Raw genomic sequence first — 19,339 nt, forward strand, 5'->3', positions numbered from 1 at the left:
TAACATTAAAATGTGTTTTTGGACTGACTCCTTCTTTATTTTTTTCAGTTTGTACCTGTGTGAAAGAGCACAAAAAGGAAACAAGAAGCAAACTATAATCTGCAGTACATTTTCCAGATCACAATTTGTATGAATTTTAAACCAAAGTCTTTTTAAAATGGGAAATTATCAATGTGCCACACAGACAAAAGGCGTCAGCCGCAAGTTTTGAAATAATAATTGCAGTCTTGCACAACCTCCTCTTGGGCCTCATCTGCCGACCTTGCCCAGCCTGTGGTCTGTTTTGGGGTCGGCGATGACGGCTTGGACTGCTACGATGGCTTCGTTGATCCTGGTCTGAAGCTCCCTCAGCTCCTCGATGTGGAGCAGGCGTAAGATTTGGGCTGCTTCGTTCAACGTGGCATCTGGCGAGGAGATCACAAATCACATCTATGCACCTTAGCATAGACGCGAGGTCCTTATTTGGAGATGAATAAAAATACGACTCACCGCCTGTATCAAACCCCAAGATGTGCTTGTCTAAGGCAACAGGGACACCCTGAACACACACAGGAGGGAAGCAGGAAAAGAATGAGGAAAACCAATGTTTTAATTACAAAATGGTATTGTGGAAAGCGTGCAATTATGGGAAGGGACTGAAAAAAATGGAATTCAATTGCGTTTACCTCTCTGCTCTGGCTCGCTTTAGCAATGGCCTCTGGTGAAAGTCTTTCTTGGATGAGGATACGAATAGCCTTCCAAAGAAAAAGATTACATTGTAATTGTGTGCACATTGAATTTGTTAGGAGAACCTGCAGGGACTCACCTTGAGCATCACCAGGTAATCGTCATGACGCTGTATCTTGAGTATGTTGGCCAGGGCCAGCACACCCGCCTTGAAATCTGGTGAGTCACCTACGTCACACAAAAACATCACCTTTAGTTCATCTACGAGAAAGTTTTTAGAGTATCTGCCCCATTTTGATGCCTACTGTCGAGATGGACGAGAGGGTCTGACGTCACCCGAATATCACTAGTGGCTTGCAGTGGCGGACAGTCTCTGTACTTGTCCACTTGGAGGAAAAACAAAACAAAATTAGAACCTATTCTGAGATATTGTGTTATGGTTCATCAATGCTTGCTGGTAATGTATTCCTTTTTTTAATGGCGCCATCTGTTGGACCAACATCTGCGTGGCAAGAATCCATGTTTTTTTTTGCTCTCTTACGATTGTCTCCATATTCATATCGCACAGCCAGGCCAAGCAACCAGTCCACAGCCTCCGCTCTCTCAGATACTCCGAACGGACAGTTGACGTCCTGCAGGTACTGCGACAAGAACATGAATTATGGTACGTTACTGATGTCAAAATTTGGGACCAAATAGAACAAATAAACCATAGTAATGATCCTCTCCACAACCCCTCCCAGTCTAAATGGATTGGATGACTATCCCCATCATTGGCAGCCAATGAGTTAAAACATTGCACTCACGCTGCCCTGCCCAAACCCCAATCTTTTCTGTATTCCCTCTTTTCAATGGCACGAATGAGTTATTTGAAATAAGACAAATGCTTTTACTTTGGGAATAATGGTCAACATTTTTCTTGTCTTTGATATTACTAGACAAACCAGTGACTTTATGGATCTCACAGTTGGATCAACTCACCTTATGGAACGCTTTGGGCCAGTCTGAATTAGGGATATTTCGCAGGTTGCCTCGGTCTTCTATTTTGTAATGTCGAATCTTCTGATCTTCCAACCACACTATGATGTTCCTAAACTGGGTCTCATCTGGAAATGGAAATATAGAATAGGACAGACACTTTGGAGTCATCTAGAAAAATCTGCGTTGGGTTCATGTTCATGACAAGCCAAAATCTTATTGCTACAGGCTTATTTCCATTTCCTCACTAATAAGGGAATTCAGCAAAATTACCACAATCTATAAAGTTTGACATGAGTCCTGGGCTCTATTTATAGACGTCAACTAGTGGACTTGTATATCAAATAGATTAAGACGACTGACAATGTGACACTTTATCACTATTGCATTGGATTTCTGCACATTAGCTGATACAAAGCTGCCAACTTTTGCACAATTTTTCCACAATAATGCTACTTGAGAGAATGAAAAAAAACGATGCAACCGTTACAACACTAAAGTAAACCAAATGCTTATATCACTGAAATTCGATATTAAGCGTTGGATTTGTGTTACCTGTGCAATCAAATGCAGCCGGACTGTGATAGTCTAAGGCGGTCAGTTTTCGTTTAAACATTGCTATTTTTCCTTGTGAATTCCAGATCTAAGATCGTCACTTTTGCCAATAGCTAATAGCAACTGTCACATCGACGGTATGGTGTTACTACGCATGCGCAAACAGGTAGTCCTGTCGCGACTTCCGTCTTTTTCTTCTTCTCTGGTGTTTTGTGAGGGTTCCTGAAGCAGTTTAATGATGCATTACCGCTATTTCCTGAACTGGAGTATGCACAAGGAAAACACGCCCAATACACTACTATATATTTTTTTTAAATTAAACGCACGAATTATATATATTTTTAAAGGCACAAGGCTACAGAAAAATATTTTGTGTGAATAATTTTAAATTTCATGGAGGTCAGTCCAAAGGTAGCTTGAACACTGCTTGAAGAACAATAAGCATTCAAAAGGTGGGGAACGTTTATTTGACGTCATAATGTACAGCATCAGACAAAAAAACAAAACAATTGTATTTTCTTTAAAAAAAATGCACCATTAGGGTAAAAATGTATTCAGTCAGAAGGGCCTCATACGTGGACCAGGGGGTTGGGCCCTATTAGGTGGCGTAATGGCTATGTCCAGGTAATCTCCAATCTGGAAGCGCTGAGATTGCAGTGTCATGGAGTCGTCAGCACACTTCTTTCCCGACACCGTATTGCCAATGTCTTTGAAACTGCAGGGAGTAAACAAGGAACATTTAGGCTGTACAGCAAGCAAAGCAAACACAGACTGATGTTATAAGCTCTTTTGCCACGAACCGATAGACTTTCCCTCGAAGGTCAGGGTAGACGATGGCAAAACTAAAATGAGTTCCTTTTTTCCTGGCCTCTGGATACACCTCCTTCACGAGGCTGGTCAGCTCTCGCAGAGTAGCGTCCATCCTGGAGCAAGCAAATATACATTAGAGAGGAAATACTAAAGAGGCTGTAGTACTGGAGAGGTCATCGTTACATGCCCTAAATGGTGTCAAATTAAGGTATAGCTTTTTATTTTTGCCCCTTCGAAGCCAGGCACCATCTTCACTTTTTCCCTATAGTATCTATGCCTGTGAGTGCAAGTTACAACAGGTCAAGGGTAAGTTAATTCCAAGAGTTTATAATGCTGTTTGAAAGGTAATTTAAGACCAGTTGGCAACAAACCTAAAAAGAAAAGAACTCCAGGTAATGTGGTTTAATCGTTGGTTAAAGTCTGACCCAAAACTGGAGCAACATCGCTCACAGTATGGTCATCATAATCTCACCATGTGTATATCTGCAGTTCACTGGAGGGAACATTGCCACGGGAAAATTCCTCTTGTCGGTGATGGCGACCGTTGTTGGTGGTAAAAACTCGCAGGAGAAGGGGACAAGTCTGCAACAGAGAGAAATTATCAAAGGTAAACTTGTTCTCGTAGCAACCCCCTAATTAGTCATATTTATTTATTAGTAGACTTGTTAGTGTACTGCAATTTTTTTGCAAACCTCAATTCATACTGGTGCAATTTTGGAGGGTAAACTACTACTTTCGGCAAACATTTAAATTAAATTAAAAAACGATATAGACTAAAAGATTTAAAAATAAATACAAATTCACATAGATGATAAAAAACACGTTTTGGGATTGCGAAAAAAAACTAACTCTGCTACGAAGTAGATCACACTATATTAGGTTTGTGCTAAAAGCTAAGCTAAGAACCCGTGCGTCGCATTACTTACCTTTTCTCTGTCAATTGGCTTCTCAGTTTCCTTCTTGATTTCTTCCTGTGTAACACGCGATTCAAGGGCCATTGTGCGATTTGTTCCAAGACTCGATTTATGCACTATATCGCGTCCTAAAAAGCGTTCGACGTGAAGCTAGCGTGTGCAAGGAACAAGACCGGAGAAGCTAACCAAGCTACTGTCGTCGTTTACTGTTTTCCGGCTCGTTACCGCCCTCTGCCGTTTGGGAGTTAGGGTTTGTTCAGAAAAAGCAAAAGATGCAAGGGCCAAGTAGAAATCCTTCCCCGAAATCGCTGCTAGCACCCCAGGAAAATTGGATTGGACGTCCATCACCGTTAATGGCAACGAAACATGATCAGAAATTACACAGGGTCTGCATGCGGTATCACAAACAGCTATGTATCATACACATCACATGGATGTCATTTATCATTGTTGCATTTCAATCAGAAAAGTAAGAGGTTAAAAAACCTAATGATGTGTAGATACAGTATGTTTAGTCTACAAACTATGTCTATGAATTGCTAAAATGAAATGAGTCCATGCTTTCAAATACAAGGACTTCAGGGTCCACAACACTATCTGAATGTTGTTGTCTTAAATCACCAGAGATCTCAGATTCAGAAATCAGAGGCTCCAGAGATTTCATCACAAAACATAATCTGAGGAGGAAACCCAGAAATGTTATATTTTTGTTTTTGCAGTGCAGTGAAGACCCAGCACCCTTTCCGCAAGCACATGGCACAACAAGCTTCATGGAGCCCAGAGTCAGCTATCTTTTTGCAACTCGAAAAGAAGGGACATTCTTTTGAGGACAATGGAATTTGAATTCTGGAAAGGGAGGTACAGAAGAGGTGCAAACCAGTTATTTTATCTAAAACCAAAAAAAGAACCATAATTAAGTGGCCCTAAATAGCAGTTTGGAAACCAAGCAGGTGAACGAGCCCTTGGTATGGGGGCAGTTTTTCACCATAAGAATGGTGAGAATTCCTCTTGCATACCTGTCAACCTCGGCCAATTGTCCCCCTTATTAATGATTTCAATTCCCCTTATTAAGTGAAAATAAATCATACAAATGCAACACGGCACATATTTAATCACATAGAGCGAACTTAAAAGTCTAACATTTTCCCTTAAGTGGACGTAGTACCCTTTTGTATGCAGTAAATTCAAGATTCTGCAGATGTTGCTGTATGACGCTGACAGCTTGCCTGTGGGTACATTGCTTGCTGATGCGCTATATTTATATATAGTGAAAAGACAGACGGGTGAAAGGGGAATGCCCCGTGCGCATATCATGCTTGTCATAATATTAGCAGTCAACGATGATGTTTTAGTCTGCTACCAGTGACCAAGACCATCTGGATTGGAGCCAAAATGGGTACAATGAGATCGGTTTGACAAAAAAATGACTTGAAAAAAATTCCGTACAAAAGTTGTTACACAGCCTACACAATTTGAAATGATAAAAAAAAACATAAAATCCGGGAAAAACATTTAAGTTGACAGATATGCTATTGAGAAAATTTAAAGCCACACACATTGATCGACTGGTTGTCTGTCTCCCTGTGTGCCCTCCAACTAAGTGGCGACCAGTATAGGGTGTCGTCCACCTTTGGCCCGACGTCAGCTGAGAGAGGCTTCAGCAGCTTGGACTGAACTCCCGCTCAAGAAGTTCAGTGTTTTCATGAGTGGTGATCGCAGCCCACCATACAAGGTCTATCCCTACACCAGTTTCTCAAGAACAAAAACAAATCTGAGACGAGTGCCACGGGCAGCAGAAATCGCACAATGCGACTGACAGCCGTAACGCACCTCCAACCGCGGCGCCTGCACTCACCCAGCCCTCCCACACATGCCACCCACCCATAGCCACACAGCGCACTAAACACCCCAGCGACCCCCACCACCCCGTGGACCCCCTACGCGGGGGCACACTATGTGAAAGAGGCGGATGGCCTTGGCCACGCGGGACGCAGCCGCTGCGCTTGGCCTTGCCGGGACTGGTCGTTCCACGCGCGACTTCTTCACTCTGGACTTGCCTCGTTCCTTCCTTTGTTTCATTTAAACTCTCCCTTGCTCTATCTTTTTCTCTCTCTCTCTCTTTTGGCGGTCCCCCCTCACACTCCCCCATCCCCACTGCTCGTCACCCCTACTCCACAAGTGGTCGCCTCCTACCCACCTGTGGGAGAAGAAGGATTGGAGAGGACTTCCTTGAGCAGATGTGCTCGTAGGAGAGTGGGAAGAAGGTGGGTGCAAAGTGATGCTCTTGTTCAAAGTGGGAGGAAAGAGCCTCACCCGCCATCTCCCATGTTGACTCACTTCTCTCAGCATGGGGATGGAAAACAGGGATTCGGCTTATCTTTCATAAGGCTCATTTCTACGCTGTACTTAACATTTTGAAACGTGTCCGACACCCAACTTTTAATGAACGTCTTAATCTGGAGCTGGCCACAAACTGTATAGAATGCTAGGTGGGGGGTTTGGGGGGGGGAAATCTGCTACGCTGGTCAAATGAAGTAAATGCAATTTTTGGATGGTTATCATGAAACAGGTGTGCATTGTATCACCAGAATACTTAAATAACTTAGTTATGACAGTTATGTGTAGATTCTGACTATTTATTATGGGAATGAATTCAGAAACTTAGCAAAAATCTCTATTTGGCTCACTATTTTCTGTGCTTAATTTGCACACCACAGCGCCGTTTACAGTTTTGATAGCAGAATTGAAATACTTAACCAATAAATATGGAATTGTGTACTCTGCACATGATAAAATACAAATGGTATATAGAAAATCACTGATTTAAGGCCATTTATCAAATCTGTTTACAGTTTTGATAGCAGAATTGAAATACTTAACCAATAAATACGGAATTGTGTACTCTGCACATGATAAAATACAAATGGTATATAGAAAATCACTGATTTAAGGCCATTTAGCATACATCTGTATGCAAGCACAGTGAGAGAACTTCTGCAGCTAAAATATTTGTCATATTTACATCCATCGATTACCATGCGTCTGTCACTGTCTCTGTGATTTAAAGTTAAATCAAATGTTTAGATAAGAGGTCTGCTGCTCATCTTTAAGTTTGGGTGTGTACTTGTTTCTTTTATTTATTTATTTATTCATGGTTGGGGTGAGGGGAAGTGCAAACAGTCTGCCAAGAGTTAACCAATTCACTATTTGAGCACAAAGACCTCTGCGCCATCAATAGTGCACGGCACCGCTGGGACAATGTCCATCTGGCAGCTTCTCTATTATGCGTCATCACGTGAAAAGAACATGTACATGTCTGTATGCAAATCAGTCATAGTCGTACAACTAGAAAAAAATATTTTACTTAAAGAGGGTTTAAATAAAGTAGCCATTCATACGCAGCAATTCAATTGCATCGTTTGTTAGTTTGTTTTTTAAATTATTTTTTTAATTAACCTGTGTTACCTTTAAGGTGTACGTTTTCAAAAGTTCTTATTTTCTATAATCTCTACTAAAGGAATATAAAACTTTAACCGTTCATTCCTGGATCTTATGATTGAACTCCCAAAATTGACCTATGATTGTAAAACTTTGCCAAAGTCAAAACACTAAAATATACTTTTAGACACTCGGCTCCTTCATACGTTGTCATCAATATTTATACATTATTGTTAGGGAATCTAAGACTGCTATTTGATCATTTTATTTAAGTTTCGCTGAAAAAAAAAAACGGCAAAAAACTTACTGAATAATACATTGTAAGCAGCTTGGTCAACCAAAGAAAGTTTAGTGGATTAGACATATACTATAGTAGAGTATTCTACTGTACCAGTGTGCGTGAGTGTGTGCGTGCGTGCGTGTTTGTGAATATCGGTTGATCCCAGGCAAACATTTGCCCTCCTCAGCATTCCTGGGATGTGATGAGTCCAGCATTCAACAGGGACAACCTGTTATCCACTCATTCACTTCCCACAGATGGCCAGCCATTGTCCAGCGGCCAGCCGGGCCTGCAGCGCGCACGCACACGCCAACACACGCACACACACACACGTCCACACACGCAAATTCTTGCAGCCGTTCACGTGAAAAAGTCTGGTGTATAAAGTTGAACACGTTCCTATTAATGCAAGCTTGGTCTTATTCTTCAAATAAGAATATGTCAAATTCAGATTTTGGTTATTTGCACACATCATGAATCTAAATGGGAAGTCAACGGTCATAGAAACTGATTACTGTGTTAACAGTCTTATACTATCTGTCGCAATTAGTTGGTATGCGAATACGTATACTGATTTGATGTTTTTCCCATTGCAGATTTCCCTTTTCTAGTGTTTTCTAGTGGATGGATTTGTCACTTACACCGCCACCATATCGAAGTAAGTTATGCTCCCTGATCCCACATATTCATCTGCTTCCAAACAAAGGGAATGCAAACACATGTGACCTGGTTGATTTCAATGCGAGGCAATAGATTTGGGGCTAAAATTCCATGACCTTGTATTCCTTATCGTGATTAAACCAGGAAGGAATGCCTTTGTTTAGCAATTGGGGAAAATTCAGATTTTGTTCATTTTTAACATCCCGAAAATAACATTTTACATTGTTAATTATTAACCCTTTCATGCACAATGTTCACTACGAATATGACACTTATGACCTTTATTCATGTTGACTATTTTTGGTCATTCAAAAATCTAGAAGTATTTTTGGCACATAAAACCGTTGACGTTTTACAGGGCAACTGACTCTTTTTGGTCATTTGAAAAATATATATTAGCAACTTTTATTGTATCATTATGTTATACATTCTTAGGCAATATTTATTATACATGAATAAGTATAAATACATCTATGAATTAAGACAGATTGTAGATTTGTATAGATTTTAGTCTAATTCAATTTCATGTTCAGTCATTTTGTTGTCCTCACGCAGGAGTTGAACCAACTGTTCGACCTCACCACACCACGGTCATTGCTGCAGCTTGGGGTCAATGAACCTCCAGTCACGTGTTTTAGCAAAAACACCACTGCCTGGCCTAAACCTACACGTGGTAGAGCAACGTAGAATTCACATTTTAAGTGGAAACATCTATTAATGAGTTGTTGCCAGGGGCAAAATATGTAAGTCGACGATCAGCCCAAAATTCCCACGCCAGTCCGCACTGAAATTATAAATAGTATCAGCGCAAGTTGATAGCTAAAAAAAAAATTAAAAATAAAAATAAAAATGAAAATCGTCGACTAATTCAAGTCTCTTTATAACCAGCTACTCTTTTAATCATTCCCCTTACCAAAGACTGGTGTGTCTCCAGGTTAAAAAGTGAATCAAGCATGGGTGACTGGAGCTTTCTGGGGCGACTGTTGGAGAACGCTCAGGAACACTCCACTGTCATAGGAAAGGTGACTGATCGATGGCTTAAGCCGATTCTGTGTTCTCTTACATAATGTCGCTCGGATGACCACCATATTTAGCACTTTGTATGACACGTTCAAAGGTGTCCCTCTTCAGCTTCTTCTGTGTTCCTCAAACCTTGTGGTCGTTCCCCCGCAAGGTTTGGCTGACCGTCCTCTTCATCTTCCGCATCTTGGTGCTGGGCGCAGCCGCTGAAGAAGTGTGGGGTGACGAGCAATCCGACTTTACTTGCAACACGCAGCAGCCCGGCTGCGAGAATGTTTGCTACGACGAGGCCTTTCCCATCTCCCACATGCGCTTCTGGGTGCTGCAGATCATCTTTGTGTCCACGCCGACCCTTATCTACCTGGGGCACGTGCTGCACATTGTCCGCATGGAGGAGAAGAGGAGGGAGCGGGAAGATGAGAGCAGGAAGCTGGGAAGGCACCTGGAAGACCACGACCCCCTCTACCACAACGGAGACGGAGGGGGCGCTTGGAAGAAAGAGAAGCCGCCCATCCGCGACGAGCACGGCAAAATCCGCATCCGCGGGGCCTTACTGAGGACCTACATCTTCAACATCATTTTCAAGACCCTGTTTGAGGTGGGCTTCATCCTGGGACAGTACTTCCTCTACGGCTTCCACTTGAAACCGCTCTATAAATGCCACCGCTGGCCCTGTCCCAACACCGTGGACTGCTTTATATCCAGGTTGGTTCTTTTGTACCTCTCTACAATAAGGAGCTTTTGCTTGTGTGAACTCACTGCCTACTATCTTTGATTCATCAACACACAGACATTTTGAATAGTAAATCGGATCCAAGAAATAGTCCAAGAAAAAAAAATCAGCTTTTACTTTGTCATGCGTATGGCTAACCATAAGCTTACTTTGTTCTTCAAAGAGAGGAGGCCATTTCTGACCATTTTCATGGGTCAGTAGTTTGCAAAAGTAAATATTGGTGCCATGTCTTCCCCCTTCCACCATTTTTTAGAGTATTATACTTGAATGCAAACCAGTTATTAGCTTGAAGTTGCGTATTCTACCACAGTAGAAGTACGAACCAAAAGCATAGCCATAGAAAGAGGTAAACAAAAATAAAATAGCTCATACTTTCCATGTCACTTACGTGATGTGAACGATCCAAACATTACAACAAAAACTGAATTGAACGCCCACACAAAACAACAAATGAATCATGGGAGTTTTTTTTTTCTTCTTTTCCTGTGTCTGTATTCTCACCCTCTTGCTACTGTGACAATGAAATTTCCCGAATACGGGATGAATAAAGCTATCTAATCTAATCTAATATAATAACAAGAAATGTCATTTACTCTGTAGTAAAGCTATCGACATCACAGCAATGATAAATTTACATTATGATGCTGACACTATAGTTCTATTTTTTTTTTACGTCTGAAATTTTGCCGTTTCTCATAATTGCTGTAACAAGCCATGACTATCTGCGATAGCATTTACTTAAAATGATTGCTAAAAATCTGCTTGATGAATATATAAATTGGTGGTAGTAAACATTGAGAGTGAGATGACAAATGACAGTGGAAATACATCAATTGACCACTGAACAGCTCGTTTAAATCCACAAATCTGGTTGAAGTTGAATGATTTTTTTATGGCCCATTTTTTTTACCTAACTACTGAACTTCTTCACGTGTTTCTGCAGGCCAACTGAAAAAACGATATTTATCATCTTCATGCTGGCGGTGGCTTGCGTCTCTCTGGTCCTCAATCTGCTGGAGATCTACCACCTGGGCTGGAAAAAAGTCAAGCAGAGCGTCACCAATGAATTTGTGGCTGACAATGAATCGCTGATGCTGGGGGCAGTGCGCGCCGGGGAGGCCAAGACGCTCCCCGAGGAGGTCAGTCCAACAGCACTCGACTGTTTGCCCACGTACGCCAGTGTGAGTGTGGTCGGGGGCAGCGCGGCCAATGGGGGCGGCGACAGTCCCGCCGAGGTGATTTCCTTAAGTCCCGACACGGCCACCGGTTCTGTGAAGATGGACCGCAACTTGTTCCACCCGGATGACCTCCTCTTACAGTCGCTGCCCACTTCCTTTTATGGCGGAGTCCACCGACAGCTGAGCGAAGAGAAGCAGAACTGGAGCAACATGGCGTTGGAGCTGCAGGATCCAAACGGAAAAAACTCCCCCAGCTCTAACCCCCCTCCCTCACCGAGGGTCTCCTCTTCTTCCTCCCACGTGGAGGAGACAGTTTTACCCCCTGCCCCAGAATCACAACACTCCACTTTTCCCACACTCCCTTGCCATGCTCGCCTCTACCTCCTCTCGCTGGAGGAAGCCTTGGCAAGCGAGGCCAAAGCGAGGCAGGGTGACGACTTCACCGTTGTTACCAAAGCAGAGATGCATCAGCCCCCCGGCATGCAGAAGCCGCGACGGGTAAGCGAGAGCAGCGGTTCCAGGGCCAGGCCTGACGATTTGGCGGTGTGACCAAGGCGATACGACTAGATAAGGTGCCCATCAGCCATCAGCAGCAAAATAGACTTGATAAACTCCAGCATGTCTGGACATGACCACCAATATTTACTTCTAAAATGATACCCCTGAGGGAGCAGACCTCTGGCAAGGCCAAATGATTCCACTATAGGCCCGCATCAAAGTGTATAGTCCCAAAAGTACCTAGTCAGATTTTTTTTTGTCAGAACTAATCTTTCCTGACTTTGAAACCCTCTTGGGACAGCTTGGTGCCAGGGAACTATGTTGAAGTGAATTGAATGCCTTCACTCTGGCAAAAGATTCCTCCAAAAAATCTGCTCCTTTGTCCAGCCCAAGCATCATCATTTCAAAATGCTGTCACTCCTTTCGAATTCCAATTTGTCGTAACTATTGGCACAAACAAACGTCAACATTTGATACACTAATTTTGCCACGGCCAAAATCGAGTCTTGAGAAGCGTCCTGCTGAAGTAGGATAATTGATGTTAGCTTTCATCTAACGATGTCGCCAGGGGAGGTTCCGATAATTACAGTGGCCTAGAATTCACGCCATAAAGTCATTTATTTTCTTTTTTTTTTGCAATACGTACTTGTTTTTGCAGGGTGTTCTGCCCTATAAAGCACTATAATCGCGAAAAATGGCCTTTTGTGATTGGGCTCAAAATCAGGTTATACGCTTATTTCGAACATTCATACGCAAAACAAGCTTCAAATTTTATCTGTATCCTGTGGTGCGGAGTTTGTTGAGGGGTTTTCAACCACCCAATCTGCTCCAAAAAACGTCACGGCCTGACTAAGAACTATAAAATTTGGAAAGCACTCATTTTGAATGATGTTAACTGAGTACGGCTGAGACATGGCCAGAAAGATTGTTTGTATTATAGCATGCCTGCAGAATCATTGCCCACAGTTAAAATGCAAGGAGAAATAAGTTTAAAAGCACAATTCAAGTTGCAAATGTTGATACAACTTCTTGACCATCAATGCGTCTAGTCACTATTGTTGGTTCAACAATCCAGCTTCATTGGATTATCCATAGCAAATACTTTTATGCTTCTATTTTCATACAGGTAAACACTTTGTCGAAGAATTTGCGCTAATAATCATGATGCTAATGATGCCGACGATTGGACTAATTCGCAACTTTGGGTGCTTAGAGGCATCGGTATAGCGTCTTCATATTTGTCTTTTGTGCCTTTACTGGGAGAGACACAAAGACAGATTTGCACTTTTGTTTCTTTTTATTGAAATGATGGATCTGGATAACCGACATGGGCTCGTGTTGGGTTTGTGTGTATTTGTTCTTTAAGATTGTTTCAGTGTTGACACAAACACATCTCTGCTGTTATATCAGGGTCAATTATAAATATGTAAACAGTATAAATAAGTAGAGGCTATTATAGAGATCACTCAACGCGTGATGCAGTTTTACGTTTGTGTTTTTTTTCTTCTTCTCAAAGCATACTGGTTCAGTTTGGACTTTTTTTTCACTATTTCACTGTAAGAGGAAGTTGGCAACGAACATCTCCAAAGGTCACACTGTAGTTCATAAAAGCGAATGCTCAACCTTGAACATTGTTTCGGTTGGAGGACTTTTTGTACATCTTCTTTCTGACGCTTGTGTTTGCAGTGTGTTACAGAACTGTTGACTTCCTTCTAGCTGTTCTGTATAGGACGAGTTTCATTTTTTAGACTAGCCGTAGATTATTATTGTGACTTTTAGGTTTCAGGCGGAGGGGTCACAGTTGATGGATATGACCTTTTTTTTTAATTATTATTTTTTAATCCCTTGTGGATTGTTATTTTCTTGTCCCTCTCACAAATTCCTGCCTGTCTCAAACAGTTTCACACGAGCTATCCAGCTTACTCAATATCAAGCAGATCACCAAAGTTGAAGGTGATGTGATGTTATCACCCTTAACAGTGAATGAAATCACACGATTCTGTTCTCACAGCACTTTGACAAGACAATTCCACACAAAAAAGACTGTTTGTCTCTAAACTGGGCTCATTTGACTAAATGTTAGAAGAGCTGTTTTCTAACCTTTAATAAAGGATTGCACATTGACTTTGTAGCCCGCTATAATTAGGGTATGATGATGCTAATACAAACACAAAGAATTGTCTTAGAAGAATTTAGAAATTAGATTTGCAATGATGGAGAAATTCATCTAAAGTGACTGTTTTTATTTTCTTATATGTGTATGGATCTTGAGACTTCCAGTTTAAACACGTGCCTGAGGGACTTTCATGGCAAAAACTGTAAGTAGGGGTAAACCCTGCTTTTAATCCACACTGTGTGTGTCGCGTGTGTACGTATCATGTGTGTGTGAACGAGAGGAAGTTTTTGTAGAAGAGCATGTTGATGTAAATGTTCATTTACCTCAGATGTGGAAAAAAAGTGTTGTTACTCAATAAACTTATTTTGTACCGTTGCTCACCTTGCTACATTTGTCATCAGTTTACATGGGTGAATCGAATGGTTTAGTGCGAGTCTGTCTGTATGTTTGTGTGTGTGTGTGTGTGTGTGTGTGTGTGTGTGTGTGTGTGTGTGTATGTGTGTGTGTGTGCGTGAAACCGTGCTGAGGCCAGCAGTCTCTTTATTGTTAGTCAAAGTCACAGGGATTTTAATTGAACAAAAAGTGTGGAGGGAGTGAAAAGGCTTGCTTGCTAACGCCAGCATGACCTCTGGACTTGTAGGCCACAGTGACACTAAATGTTGAGTTCATTCTTTGACAAAAAAACAACTGTTGTCCTCTATAAAAGTGTTTTATTTGACGTCCTTTTTTCATTTGAAAACAAATCTTTAGAAAGTCATACACATTTCTGAAAGTGTTGTCATTTCTAGAAGTGGTAATGAAACAGGATTTGGGGGGAAAACATTTCTGCCTTGCTAATGATTTCTTTTTTTTAATGTAGGAAGTTGTAAGAGTAACCATAGAAAACCCAGGCTGTGACAGTGAAAGTATTAAAGGTTCACACAAGCATTGATTCAAAGTGATAGTCTCAAAACTACTACTCACACACACCCACTAACTGTGCTGCCTCTTGGAAAAGTACATTTTCAATAAGACTAAAAACACTGTAAATTAATCTTATTCTATGGGTTGATAAACTCCAGAAAGTCACATGGTACATGAATCATCATAATGTGGTTACATGCACTTTTGAGCAGTGTTATGAGCAACCCTATATACTGAGGCTTCCTCGTAAATAAGAGAATTACATTGCATAGCTTACAAAAGACAAAACAATGGTATATGAAGTATTACACTTTTTAAAGGTAATTTTCACCCTTTCATGCACAAATGGATTTTTCTTCCTGATTTTCTTTTCTTTTCATTCTAATAGGACGAGGGGTCTGAATGCTGCAGCCCAAGAAACACCGACCCCAGCTAATTGCAGGCACCAGGTGGGGGACACCCTTTTTAAATTGCTTTTCTAAATCTCATGCGACCTCTCATAGGTTGACCCGATGACTATACCATTGCCAGCCAATTCATTTTAAGTAAAAGTGATCCTTCGATCATTTCCATCCCCTCCTAGTCGAAAGGGAGTGGACATTTATTGCCATCAATCGGTCTTTTCAATATAAATGATCCTCTTTTACTGCCACCGAAATTGAGCCAATACCTATTGAATAGATGTCTACTGTAGTGACCATGAAAGGATTAAAATGCATATTTCCATCTAAGTCAGTGTGGGTTTGGAATAAGGGAGGAAACCAGAGTACCCAAACAAAACCCACGCAGGCTTGGGGAGTACATGCTAACTCCACACAGGTGGTCCAGTGTGAGTTTTAAACAACAAATAAAACATTCATTCATTTATTTTCTAAACCGCTTCACCCTTACTAGGATCGCAGGGGGTGCTGGAGCCTATCCCAGCTAATAGGCAGGGTACGAGGAAACGGACAACCATTCACACTCACGCCTAAGGGCAATTTTTGAGTGTCCAATCAACCCGACATTGAACCAGAATTGATGGTTCTCATATTGACAATACAAATAATCAAAAGCAACAATCCAGTGAATATTTAACAAATGTTTATTCAATCTTAATCTGAATTTGCCTTCTACTCCACACAGCCCATCATTTCTGGGGTAATACTTTCAGCCAGAGGGGCTATTCTGCTCACAGACAGGGTGAAGGCACTCTCGTAATGGTAGTAAGAGGAGCCTTTGAACACATTGACTCCCTTCTCATCGCAAAAAGCAGCTTCAATGTTTGATATTGGCATCGGAAAGTCTCTGGTGACTGTTCTTGGTGTGGCTGAGAGGTCAATGTCCAAAATCTTATCACCTGAAAATAGTGAAGCGTTTTTTTCATGCAGTATTATCCCCAACCGTGAGCGCAACATTCAGGAGCACTTACCTTTGATTATGTGAACAGTGTGTTGACCGGGGCATAAAAAGGCAGCATTCACAGGTCCCTCGATGCCCAACTCTTCCTTTAATGATTTTGGGTAGCCTTCAATGAGGGTGTTGTGGGCGTCCGATTTAAAGATGTACACTTGATCATCCTGCGTAAAATTATTATTATTATTTTAATGGTATGAAACAAGAAATAAATTTCCTTCAGTTTTAAATGACAAGGGAAAAAAAAGATAGGTTCTTCAGAACCAGTAATTGCTGTATTATTAGTTTCTGTTACAGAAATGTTTTTTATCACTCCTTGACACCTACATTTTGGAAATTAAGATTCAAAAATATTGTTAAATCCAGTTGAAAACATTAATTAAAATACCTACCCAATAAAATGGCCCATTAAAAACCTAATACAGAAATACAGTTTTATGCATGATACAAATTCCCAACAATAAGAATGAAGGGTTAATTTCTAATAGGTACACCAATGACAGTTTTAAGGTTAAAGTGGGATTTCAACAAGCCCAACCTTAATCATGTAGATTTGGTCAGTGTAGGAAAAGACAGCATCCACCCCATTGACCATCTCTTTCCACGCTCTTGTTATGTCAAATGGATGAAAACCATCACGGTGACTGTCCAGACGCATGTAGTGTGATCCTGTCCAGTAAATAAAACTTTAGCGGACTTAAAGTTTGGGTGAACATTTTCAGGGAAAAGAAAACCTACCTGTAAAAAAATATTTTTTGCCCTCGTCGTTGATGGTGATGGCATCTAATTTAATCTCGTTGCATTTTGGGATTTGAACATCACCTCCATGGCCTGAAACCCCACATATAGGAGGAAAACGTTCAAAAAGGACTGTATATTTTTGGAGGAACATTTAATTAACAGGCTCACCAAAGTTGGCACACTTCATGAAGTAGTTGCGGGCATCCTTCGGGTAGGCACCGGCGCTCACCTCTCCCGAGACTGGGTGGAATCTGGTGAACTCGTGACCATGGAAACAGTAGTAGTGCTCCAGCCAGCGCAAGACAGACGTGCACACAGGCAGGGTGGACCACGTCTTTATTTTGACCACCTTTGTGGCAATGTCATATACATGCACGTCATGTCCTGTGAGAATAGCATGAGTTATCAACACATTTTTGAGGGAATAACAAATCGAAGTCATCACTCAGGTGTTGTTTAATTAAAAGCCAAACAAAAACATGAGCTATGACGTTTGTTCGTCTTTTATGACCTGCACATCATTTGAACTAGGAAGGTCTGCCAGTTCAAAAGAATTGGACACCTAGCCATCAATGGCAGCGAATGAAAAAAAAGAAATTAAAATTGGATTTCGAACCTATGAAAATGTGATCGACCTGGATTTTGTTTATTTTTTTATTTTTTAAAGTTGGTGCTTTTTCTGAATTTTTTTTTAAAAGCTCTGGTATAAAAAGGATCAATTCTATATTTGTCAAATTATTATTTTTATCTTTTTTAGAAATTGTCATACCCTTGAAGAACAGAACCGAGTTGTCCACACACTCTCCTTTTGGGCACTCTACAGCTGAATCCAGGTGAGAGGGGATTCCTGGGAAGTCATCCTGTATCGCTTTTGGGTACCCGGTCTCTAGAGTCTGATTATAGTAGCTAAACACCTTGTCATCCTGCACCACAAAAAGTTGCACTGTAGTTATCAAGATAAAAGTAGCTTATCAGCGAAAGGTTCTGCTCATACCAGGAAAAAATACACATGATCGTGGTCATCGTGATTCTCCGGGTTGTGCATTCGAAAGGCTGCATCAACATGGCCAATGTGATGATCATCATCAAGTTCCTTGAATAAGACATTGGAGAGCTGTGCTGGACCGTTGAAGCCCACCCACAGGTGGCTACCTATGCCAAATGAATCATACGTACGATTGCCAGAACATTAAAACTGCATTATGATTATTCAAAGGGGCTCCAGCACCCCCCACGACTCAGTTCTGAAAATGAATGAAATGTTATCATTTGAGTTTAATATATACAAATACTATAACTTTGGCATACCTTTAAAGAAGATATTGTTTCCCTTCTCATCTGGCGTGATGGCATCAAACTCTAATCCATCGCACCGGTCGGGTAAGGTTGTATCTTTATGAGATCAGGTAAAATATTTTAAGAGTATAATTGAAAACAGAATATTAATTGAAAGTGTGCATGAATGCTCAAGATGGAGATGAATTTAAAAAATGTTTAAATATGTGGAATTTGAGAAAAAGATGCAGTTTGTGGAATGTGAAAATTTGTGACACACAAGGTGCAAATTTGGGTAAATGTTTGAATCAGGGGAGAAATGTGGAAATAGTAGATAGCTTGTGAACATTGGAGACAATATTTGGTGAAGGGCTCGGGGCACAAGGTCATCTTTTAGTCTGCTATTGCCCAAGTGCCAAGCACAAGGTCCAAAAGGACATGCTAGGGGAGTTTCAGTAAGTTTAACATGGAATTTGATTACTAACCCAATACCATCAACCACATTTTTATGAGGTTTTTAGGTCTGGTGTTGTGCATCTTTGCACTGAGAAAATGTATAAAGGTGGATCATAACTTCTAGAAAAATATAAGTAAATTAAAATGTAATAAAAAAAGAGGAATAAAAAATAGCCTACCAACTCCAGTGACATCTGCAAGAGGCCTATTAAAAAAAAAAAGACAATTTACAATTGGTGAATTTATATTCCAAAGTCTCCAATTCCAAGTTATAATATAATCAGATTGGAATTATACAGCAAATTATTATGACTCTGCAGATTTTAAATATCAATTCAGTAAAGAAAATTGACTCACAGTGCTGCACCAAGGCTGAGAAGGAGGCCCAAGAGGAGACTTGCGAGAAGCTTCATGCTGAGAGCTCTTGATCTGATGTGTCGCCCACTTTGGCTTTTATACTCTTTGTCTTTGCACCACTCTGTTTACATACGTCAATCATTCGTGTGTTTTGGGCTCCCTCGTACAAGAGGTAAAGGTGTCACGGTCGGGGCCTATGCCCCACCCTCCCGCGACCTGGCCCACCTTGGGCAGGTGTGCGTATTTTTGTCTAATTACATGTTAGACGGAAAACGGGTGGAGGGGACACAGGTGCACCCATCCAAAGATAGTGGATGGTATGATGCGGGGGGGAAAAGGTTCAAAGGTTAAATCAAGTGCAAAAGT

The 19,339-nt window shown here is 41.1% G+C and overlaps 5 protein-coding genes across 10 annotated transcripts in view; 2 read left to right on the plus strand and 3 right to left on the minus strand.

Moving 5' to 3' along the window:
* nid2a (nidogen 2a (osteonidogen)) overlaps nt 1-27 on the plus strand; it is a 41,364-nt gene extending 41,337 nt beyond the window's left edge. For all 5 annotated transcript variants that reach the window (XM_077605946.1, XM_077605955.1, XM_077605981.1 and 2 more), the window contains one exon: nt 1-27. This exon is cut by the window's left edge and continues 584 nt beyond it. The gene's annotated coding sequence lies outside the window, so the exon portion shown is untranslated.
* Nucleotides 12-2,382, minus strand: rtraf (RNA transcription, translation and transport factor). Its single transcript, XM_077606039.1, has 8 exons — nt 2,200-2,382; nt 1,648-1,772; nt 1,208-1,307; nt 972-1,052; nt 806-894; nt 666-734; nt 490-538; nt 12-404 (listed from the first exon to the last, which is right to left on the minus strand). The coding sequence occupies exons 1-8, from the start codon at nt 2,258-2,260 to the stop codon at nt 250-252; spliced, it is 729 nt and encodes a 242-aa protein (XP_077462165.1). The 5' UTR covers nt 2,261-2,382; the 3' UTR covers nt 12-249.
* Nucleotides 2,383-2,643: 261 nt separating this feature from the next.
* On the minus strand, nt 2,644-4,169 carry sap18 (Sin3A-associated protein). Its single transcript, XM_077606070.1, has 4 exons — nt 3,936-4,169; nt 3,482-3,591; nt 3,000-3,122; nt 2,644-2,914 (listed from the first exon to the last, which is right to left on the minus strand). Exons 1-4 carry the CDS (start codon nt 4,005-4,007, stop codon nt 2,758-2,760), a joined length of 462 nt encoding a protein of 153 aa, XP_077462196.1. The 5' UTR covers nt 4,008-4,169; the 3' UTR covers nt 2,644-2,757.
* LOC144077935 (gap junction alpha-3 protein-like) lies at nt 3,444-14,174 on the plus strand. 2 transcript variants are annotated; one of them, XM_077606051.1, is made up of 7 exons: nt 3,444-3,616; nt 4,643-4,792; nt 5,525-6,187; nt 8,238-8,299; nt 9,236-9,323; nt 9,476-10,026; nt 10,998-14,174. In XM_077606051.1, the coding sequence occupies exons 5-7, from the start codon at nt 9,255-9,257 to the stop codon at nt 11,779-11,781; spliced, it is 1,404 nt and encodes a 467-aa protein (XP_077462177.1). In that variant the 5' UTR covers nt 3,444-3,616; nt 4,643-4,792; nt 5,525-6,187; nt 8,238-8,299; nt 9,236-9,254; the 3' UTR covers nt 11,782-14,174. The 2 variants fall into 2 exon arrangements, with proteins under 2 accessions (XP_077462177.1, XP_077462182.1); XM_077606056.1 differs by having other exon boundaries at nt 6,103-6,187.
* Nucleotides 14,175-15,815: 1,641 nt separating this feature from the next.
* hpxb (hemopexin b) lies at nt 15,816-19,117 on the minus strand. The gene is made up of 10 exons (XM_077606083.1): nt 18,974-19,117; nt 18,796-18,821; nt 18,194-18,277; nt 17,880-18,037; nt 17,655-17,808; nt 17,054-17,269; nt 16,883-16,975; nt 16,683-16,813; nt 16,161-16,308; nt 15,816-16,088 (listed from the first exon to the last, which is right to left on the minus strand). The coding sequence occupies exons 1-10, from the start codon at nt 19,027-19,029 to the stop codon at nt 15,862-15,864; spliced, it is 1,293 nt and encodes a 430-aa protein (XP_077462209.1). The 5' UTR covers nt 19,030-19,117; the 3' UTR covers nt 15,816-15,861.
* Nucleotides 19,118-19,339: the final 222 nt, after the last annotated feature.

The sequence above is a fragment of the Stigmatopora argus genome, chromosome 1, assembly GCF_051989625.1.
Source record: "Stigmatopora argus isolate UIUO_Sarg chromosome 1, RoL_Sarg_1.0, whole genome shotgun sequence".
Taxonomy (NCBI): Eukaryota; Metazoa; Chordata; class Actinopteri; order Syngnathiformes; family Syngnathidae; genus Stigmatopora; species Stigmatopora argus.

Bases quoted from the DNA above. Each gene is read 5' to 3' on its own strand.
- rtraf (XM_077606039.1), bottom strand. From the start codon at position 2,260: ATGTTTAAACGAAAACTGACCGCCTTAGACTATCACAGTCCGGCTGCA. The intron at 1,773-2,199 runs GTAACACAAATC...TTCCATTTCCAG, and splicing joins GGCTGCATTTGATTGCACAG to ATGAGACCCAGTTTAGGAAC. The intron at 539-665 runs GTAAACGCAATT...GTGTGTGTTCAG, and splicing joins AAGCGAGCCAGAGCAGAGAG to GGTGTCCCTGTTGCCTTAGA.
- hpxb (XM_077606083.1), bottom strand. From the start codon at position 19,029: ATGAAGCTTCTCGCAAGTCTCCTCTTGGGCCTCCTTCTCAGCCTTGGT. The intron at 18,822-18,973 runs GTGAGTCAATTT...TTTTTTTAATAG, and splicing joins CTCAGCCTTGGTGCAGCACT to GCCTCTTGCAGATGTCACTG. The intron at 17,270-17,654 runs GTATGACAATTT...CTATTCTCACAG, and splicing joins CTCGGTTCTGTTCTTCAAGG to GACATGACGTGCATGTATAT.
- LOC144077935 (XM_077606051.1), top strand. From the start codon at position 9,255: ATGGGTGACTGGAGCTTTCTGGGGCGACTGTTGGAGAACGCTCAGGAA. The intron at 9,324-9,475 runs GTGACTGATCGA...TTCCCCCGCAAG, and splicing joins ACTCCACTGTCATAGGAAAG to GTTTGGCTGACCGTCCTCTT. The intron at 10,027-10,997 runs GTTGGTTCTTTT...GTGTTTCTGCAG, and splicing joins GTGGACTGCTTTATATCCAG to GCCAACTGAAAAAACGATAT.
- sap18 (XM_077606070.1), bottom strand. From the start codon at position 4,007: ATGGCCCTTGAATCGCGTGTTACACAGGAAGAAATCAAGAAGGAAACT. The intron at 3,592-3,935 runs GTAAGTAATGCG...TCTCTGTTGCAG, and splicing joins AGCCAATTGACAGAGAAAAG to ACTTGTCCCCTTCTCCTGCG. The intron at 3,123-3,481 runs GTGAGATTATGA...TGCTTGCTCCAG, and splicing joins GAACTGCAGATATACACATG to GATGGACGCTACTCTGCGAG.